General features: G+C 35.5%; 1 protein-coding gene across 1 annotated transcript; it reads right to left on the bottom strand.

Annotated features, from left to right (window-relative positions):
• Window positions 1-5,811: 5,811 nt before the first annotated feature.
• Window positions 5,812-7,664, bottom strand: LOC149549859 (putative UPF0481 protein At3g02645). Its single transcript, XM_089794974.1, has one exon. It carries the CDS (start codon window positions 7,591-7,593, stop codon window positions 5,833-5,835), a length of 1,761 nt encoding a protein of 586 aa, XP_089651100.1. The 5' UTR covers window positions 7,594-7,664; the 3' UTR covers window positions 5,812-5,832.
• Window positions 7,665-7,926: the final 262 nt, after the last annotated feature.

Genomic DNA, 7,926 nt, shown 5'->3' with positions numbered 1-7,926 from the left:
CTTGAGCCAATCTAAGGGAGGGTTGATCCACTTAGTGTTCACTCTATCATTTTAGTTCAAATTTTCATAGTTGTGAAAAGAGTTGAGAAACTATTCCAACACCACTTGCTAGTCTTTCAAGGAGGAAGGATTGGAGGGTTTATTATAACTTGAAACAATAACATTTTCCCATAGCAGTTTGACAACCATGAGAGCAACCACCACTGTAGAGTTCTTTGTTTATTCCCTTTTATCCATACATTCTAACAAATGTGTGAGGAGATCAATCTCCATAAAATCTAGACAAGTGAATAAGAGGAGAGGAACCACTTACCAAGAACAAATTGATGAAAACTCCTACAAAACCTCAATGAGAAATGAAGTTTCTTTAGGATGAAAGCCTAGATTTTTTATATAGAGGGGTGGGAGACAAAGAGGTGATAGATATCCTCCTCTATGTTGAAGATAACACATCTATTGGGAAACTGAAAACCTCTCCTCAAATTATCCAAAGTCAAAATTTTAACATGCATAGTAGCCAACTAGAATAAGTTAATTGTATGTGTCATTTGTTGGGTCTATACATTCTTCTTCCAGACAGGGGTATCCTTTGAGCCAACTAGGAGGAGATAGTATAAATGAATAGAGGAATGCCCTGATTGATACTTATCTAAAATAAACCTATTATTAATGGGGGACATAGGGATTTTGAAATGATTAACCAATTGCTTGAATTCCTTCACCAATTTAAAGTCCTAAGGAGACCACCTCAAATCCTTATCAAGGGATTTTTAAGAATGTTGAGGGGAGATATAGTCGGGCTGAAACAATGACCCAAAATGATCCTTCAAAAAATTCATAATATGACAATACTTACTAAATATAAGAGTCTCTCCTCCCATCCAAGAATATGATTTTATCCCTTTATTCACTAACCGCCTCATACTATGACAAAGAGAAGTATATTATAACATCACATTATTCTAGATCTTAGAGCCTTGAGGGAGGTCATTATCAAACATAAGAAAGGTGAAGGATGATTTTTGAAAGTATTTGGACTTCATAATTTGTTTCCATCCTCTAAAGTTCCCAACTAATTGCCAGCTAATTTTAGTGAGGATCACCTTATTTAAGTCACCACCTTTCTAACACCCAACCCACCCAAGGATTTTAGTTTGTAAATAGTGTCCCAATTGACTGAGTTGATCTTGTCTCTATCCTCTAAGCTATTCCAAAGTAAATTCCTTTGGATACTCTCTATGATAATCATCATAGAATTAGCAATTTTAAATAAGGAGAGGAAATTGATTGCGATGCCCTATAGGTCGGTAGTAAGGAGCTAAAATTTTCTAGCATTACTAAGAACTTTCCCTTTCCAAACCACAAGATTCTTCTATAACCTCTCAAGGATAGAATTGTAAAGTTACTAAGTGATCTCCTTAATAGTGAGAAGTAGGCCCAAATAGTTATCTAAGAAGGAAACAACTTGACAACCTAGAGTATGAGTAACACAATCCTATAGTTGGATTTTAGTTATGAAGAAATACAAGTTGATTTAATTAAAAAAAATTGACCATAGACCTATGCATATTGGTCCAATAGAACATTCCATTTCCTAGCTTCAATAACCAAGGAGACCCCAAAAAGGAAGGTGTCCTTCACTAATTGTTGTAAAAGCTCCAGTGGTAGAGAAGTGGAAACTTTAACACCTTATAAGATTCCCTCCACCATTTTAGAAATAAACTTTCTCCCCAAAACCTTTTCCACCATAATTAAAAAGCCAAGGGAGAGGATGTCCCCCTATCTTAAATGACATCTAGAGGTGAAGGATCCCTATGGAGTCTTGTTCATAATTATAGATAATTGGACCAATTATGTCATCACCTTCACTAATTGAACAATCCTGCTATTGAACCCAGGTTTAGTGATTACAACAAATACAAAATCTCATTTTACTTTTTCATAGAGTTTGGAGATGTCCAACTTGAGGTCCATCTCAGACCTTCTACATCTATCCATAGAATGTACAATTTAATAAGTTGAGATACATGCATCAAGGATTTACCATCCTAGAACAAAACCTTTCTAGAAGGGGCTGATGAACTTAACTGATAGGGGTTTAATGAAGTTTCTTAAAAATTTGGAGAAGACATTGTACATAGTATTATACAAGATTATAGGTTTAAAATCCAAGAAGGACTTAGGCTCCCAAATTTTAGGGACCAACACGATCAAAGTATTATTGAGGCTCTTCAAGAGTTTACCATTTCTTAAGAAGTCCTTTAATTATCTAGTAATATCACATTTTTACTTTCCTCTTCTTAAATAGGTGAAAAAATCACACCATTTTCTTCACTACTTAGCATAGAGGGGAGTGGACTATTGATTTTTCTATAATCTCCAAATCAATGATCGTATTAGGATTGGCAAGAGAATCTTTGAAGAATTGAGCTTCTTTCTTCTCTATGTCATTTAGATAAATCAAAACCACATTTTTCCCATTTAGGAGGATGGTGATATAGTTCCTCTTCCAATATATATAATTTGATCAATGGAAGAAGGACCTGTTCCTATTACCCTTTGATAGCCATTGGATTCTAGATCTCTAATTCCAATAGACCTCCTCTCTGGCTATGTTCTAAATCCATTTTTTTCTCCAACTTTCCTCTCAAAGGTGATCTTTAGTAGCGGACACCCTCATAGCATGCATTCCTGCAACTATTTCATCTTATCTTCAATGATAATTTCCTTTTATTTGATGATATTCCCAAATGAGGACTTGCTCCATCCAATGACTTATCTTCTAACACTTTGAAGTTTCTTTTCCAATTTGAACATTATCATACCTTCCACTTTAATCCCCCATCAATACATAATATAATTACTAAAATCTAGGTGATAATGTCACATTGTCTCATAGAAAAAGGGTCATGGCCTCTTCCAAGGTTTGTCCTTTTAATCTAGGATTATTAGGGTTGGTCATAAGCATCATGAGGAAGATCATGAAGATTTTAGGAGGAAATATACCAAACAATAGAAAAGAGCATGATGTCAAGCCTAACTTCAATAAGCTCTTAAGAAAATCCATGACCCCTTTAGACTTTTCAAATGGGAACAAAGGGGTGTTGAAGTCACCCATACAAAGAACATAGAATTATCATTAGTGGACATAAGGTCTTATATTTCCTCGAACACCAAAGTTATCATATCATTGGTGTTAGGGGCATAAATATTGAATAGGATCCAAGAGAGATCACATCATTTAAACAAAAATGCTAAGTAATTATGGAAAAAAACATGCCATCACTAGAACACTTGCTAGGGTTCCATGGTGAAGTAATGCCCCCCAAACCACCAGTAGCCTCCATATAATGAAAGTTTCCCCTAAGCCAAAAATTTTTGATAGTGAAATAAAAGTTATCATACTTTATTTTAACTTCCTAGATCAAGAGAATATCAATATTCCTACTGAGAATTTTTTGTTTGATCGTAAACTACTCCTAGGGACTATTTAGACTCCTTATGTTCTAGGGATGAACTTCATTTTCTACTATTTTGGGAGTCTTCTAGGGTCAATTTCCTTCCATTAGAAGTTTCCTTTTCAATGGACTTTTCTTTAACAGTTCTTCCCGTAGGTTTTCCATGTTTGACCTTACTTTCCATGTCATCCTTCTTGTGACCACGGGTTCCATTTGGTTCTTCCCATTCTCCCATGTCCTTATAGGGGGAGAAATTTGAGCATCCAAACCTTAAAAAGCTGAGCCCATTGGAAAAACCAATAGAATAGAAGAGGAGGCTAGAGAGGAATATCCCATTAGCTATTTAACTAGACCATCCAAAGTGGGAGAGATGCCACATACCAATATGGGAGAAGAGGTGCACAATGCCTCCTTGATGTCCAAGTCTAGTACAACCTCCAAAGACTAAACTCTTTCCTCTAGAGTGGGTAGGACCAAAGATTTATGGATTTTTAAAATATCATTAATACCATCAAGGAAAGGGTATTCTTCTAAAATAGAAGAATGGACCAAGGTATAATGTATAATAGTTCAACAATTTTATCCAAATTTACTAAAAAAATATTTACAAGATTAATGAACTCAAATAAAAAAACTAATGAAGGTGATTGATATTAGTGATTCAACACATGCGTGCGCGCGCGCGCGCGCACACACACACACACACTCAATGTCATTAAAATATACATCTACAAAGATAAGAAGTTTCAAATTCATTCTGTGAGACAATGATCAAGTTATATGTTGAACATCACTTATTCTTAAGCTTCCATGTGATTGCTTACATTTAGTAATGCTTAAAAAAACTAGGTATATCATTAAAAAGAAGAAGTTAATTTTGACTATTTAATACTTTTATGGTAGAAGGCATTAGTAAGTGTATAATAACACTAAAAAACCTAAAAATCTATTTGTATCAACTAGATTCAAGAGGGATATTTAACTGTACAACTACCAACACTAAAATTATAAGTGTGATCAAACTATAGACAAACCACCATGACATTGTAAAGTATGTCATGGAAAACTCTAACAAAATTCCAATATAATTACTCACAGTTGATGATGAATGATAATATACATACCTTTCTATCAAATTTTTATTGTTGATGGTTTATTGATTTAGCACACTCATCAAAGGTTTGTTTGGGGCCATTTTTAGGAAGTTGCCATAGAATTCCCAAGAAAAGAAATCTATTCAATTTTTTGAAGCTTACAATGATGATGGCCTCATTTCTCAAGAGAATCCACATCTTGACTAGTGTTGACTAGGACCATCATTAAATTGACATTATAATCTCTCTACCTTGTAATCTAATTTTTATTTTATTTCGACCAGATTTCTAGGGCAATTGAATTTTCTGAGTAATACCTATGATCTATTATCCACTTTTAACTTGGGTTAATAGAGTTTTGAAATCTTCTTGTTGAGCTTAATTTGTCCAATTGTATCCTCCACCTCTTGAATTCAACTCCTTCTCTTCTTAGCTCTCCTATAGATGGAACATGGTTTATTTTGTCTCCACTTCTCTACTCAATAGGCAATTGGTAGTTGATTACAAAATGTAAGACTTGTAGTTCTTAATAGCATGCAAAATCATAAATATGATCCCTAATATGAGCAACATGAAAAAATATGGATAGAAAAGTAGTGCAAATGGCCATTTTACATGAATGCTTACGAGAATAATTGTGTAACAGTTTATGTCTTTAATCTTGCATATGCTAATTGTAAAAGTAGCTAACTAGATATTAGAGGAGGTGAGGGATGTCCCTATTCACAATGCAGTCTTGAAGCAATTGTAAGATATGAGATTTTTTCTTTTGCCATTTTGCTACTTTGATAAGGGTTAAATACTATAGTGCCTCTCAGACAAGTTATCATCATTCGATCTCACAATTGAGAGATTGATTTTCTAGAAAATTTTATAGTGGTAGTTGACATTTCATCTTGAGTATGTCCTTAATGATTTCTATTGAGAAAGGATCATGTCCTTTCGTACAAGAATATGAATGAAGAGTAAGTTTTTAATGTGAATTAAAGCTATTATTATAAGGTTTTGCAATGTAAACTACTTCTTAAGAACGCTTTAAAATCTAGCCTAAAATTCATTTTACAAATACACACAAACAAACATTAAATTGAGCTTCACAGCTGTAATAACTTTTAAGAACAATAAAACGTTCCATATACTATGAAGAATTACATATTAATGGTCAGTAAGCCTCAAGCTGCCACTGTAATTTAACCTATCACTGTAATCAAGACAAAGCACTTATATTTGATTTAATACATCGAGCGATATCGGTGAAGTAGAAGGAGAAGGATTACTATCTATTTCTGTTGGCAAGATTTAAAATTGCAAACAACTTGTACAGCCGTTAAGACAAAAATTACAAGTACAATCAAACTAGAGAAGAACAACCATGGCCTGGAACCGTAAGTCAAGATAAACTCTAACAGAAGCCCCAAAAAATCCCCCCATAAACGGCGATGCCTGAGAAAAGCTAGACCTTTCTGCCACTTTTTGTGGTGATGATTTATGGCTTTAGCAGCAATATCTATAGATTCGTACCTGGGAATTTCTGTGGGCGTCACCATTGAATTCCAAAGATTAGCAATATCTCCATCATTTCCAAGCTTGCCGGTGATGATGTCCTCCAGTCTCAAGATACCCACATCACTGGCGCTGTCAACAAGGTCGTTCATTAGAATGGCATACCTTGTAACGGGCTTCTCTTTTCCTTCGGAGTATATTTCCAGGGCAATCAAGTTTCTGAGTATCACTTCTGATCTGTCATCTACTTTGAACTCCGGCAAATACAGTGTGGAAATATTCTTGTCAAACTTAATTTCTTTGATTCCACCGTCTAGTTTCTTGAATTTCATTCCTCCCCTTCTTAGCTCCCCTATAGATGGAACATGTTCTTCCATCCTCTCTTCTCTACGAGATAGGCAGCGAGTAAGAGAGTACAGAGCTTCAAATATGTGCTTCCTAATGATATAGTGCAAAAAGACAAATATGATCCCCAATATGAACAAAATGATAAATACAGGAGATAATACAAGGACAAATACCCATTTCCTACAAGTGCTACTGGGTGCAGTTGTGCGCATGATAAATTCTTTAATCTTGCAAACCATATTCTCTGTTCTGGTTGTGTGCATGATAAATTCTTTAATCTTGCAAACCATATTCTCTGTTCTGGTTGTGTGCATGATCAATTCTTTAATCTTGCAAAGAATATTCACAAAACAATCGCATGATATGATATTCTCTGACTGGAGAATGTCGGGGTCTGGGTCTTGCCTGTCAACAATGTAGTCATGAAGCAATTGCAGGATATGAGAATCTTTCGTGTATTTGCGATTCTTCCCTTCCGCTGCTTTGATGGGGGATAAGCTTTTTAGGGCCGGCTCAAACCACATATCATCATTTAACCCCACAATTTCGAACCTGATTTTCTTCAAAACCCAGTGTGGTAGTTGATTTTCCATCTTGAGCATATCTTTCACAATTTCTGTCAACAGAGGATGATGTCGTTCCCTGTTAAGAATACCATCAATGAAAACCGAGACTCCTTTGTCTTTACCTTCGTCTTCTCCGAACCTGTCAAGGACTTCGAGAACAAAACAGGCATCCCTCACCATCATCCATGCCAGCACTTCACTGCTGAGTCTCACTTCCTTACTTGCATAGCTTTCCTTTACTTTTTCCTGCATCTCTTCCTCCATAAACTTTTCCATCATCGATTTTAGGCCTCCTTTCCAGATGATTTTATGGTGCATTTTTCTTGCCACTTCTGACTTGAGAAGTTTCATGACATCATCCACTGCATCTTTTTGTGGGAAATGGTAGGGACCCAGCGAGATGACTTGAGGAATATAGAACTCCTCGGCCTTATTCTTCAACAGAGGCTTTGGGACGGTATGAATGAGGCAATGACTGAATTTTGCTGGTCTCATTTCACCCTCTAAACTTGATTCTACTTCAACAACCCAGGAGCCCTCATCAAAAGTTTCATTCTCCTTTTTGTTCATATTTTTCATCTTCATCATGTCCCCAGGCCATCCTGCAAGTAGATCTTTAGACATTCTTGCTGGATATGTCCTCTCAAGACTCTTAACAATAAAACAAACGCTTGTTTTATGATTTCCTAATCCTAGAATGCTGCTCGTAAATGTGGAATCTTGATGGTCAAGCTAGGTACGATTGTTCATTGAAGAAAATGAGTAATTGTTCTGCATTTTATTTGTCGAAGCAAGAAATTTGTGGACGTAGAATTCTGACACGACCAAGCTAGCTACAGGCATTAATTAAAATATAAAGTTAAGTCGCCCAAAATGAATTCTTTATTAGTATTCCTTATCGAAACAAGATGCTCGTGGGGAAAGGACCAAGCTAGCTACAGGCATTTATTAAAATAT

Source organism: Cupressus sempervirens, chromosome 7 (genome assembly GCF_028749045.1).
Source record: "Cupressus sempervirens isolate cs-2001-9-10 chromosome 7, ASM2874904v1, whole genome shotgun sequence".
NCBI lineage: Eukaryota > Viridiplantae > Streptophyta > Pinopsida > Cupressales > Cupressaceae > Cupressus > Cupressus sempervirens.
The sequence above is the reverse complement of the archived record's forward strand: the minus strand, read 5'-3'. Positions and strand labels throughout refer to the sequence as shown.

Bases quoted from the DNA above. Each gene is read 5' to 3' on its own strand.
- LOC149549859 (XM_089794974.1), bottom strand. From the start codon at position 7,593: ATGTCTAAAGATCTACTTGCAGGATGGCCTGGGGACATGATGAAGATG.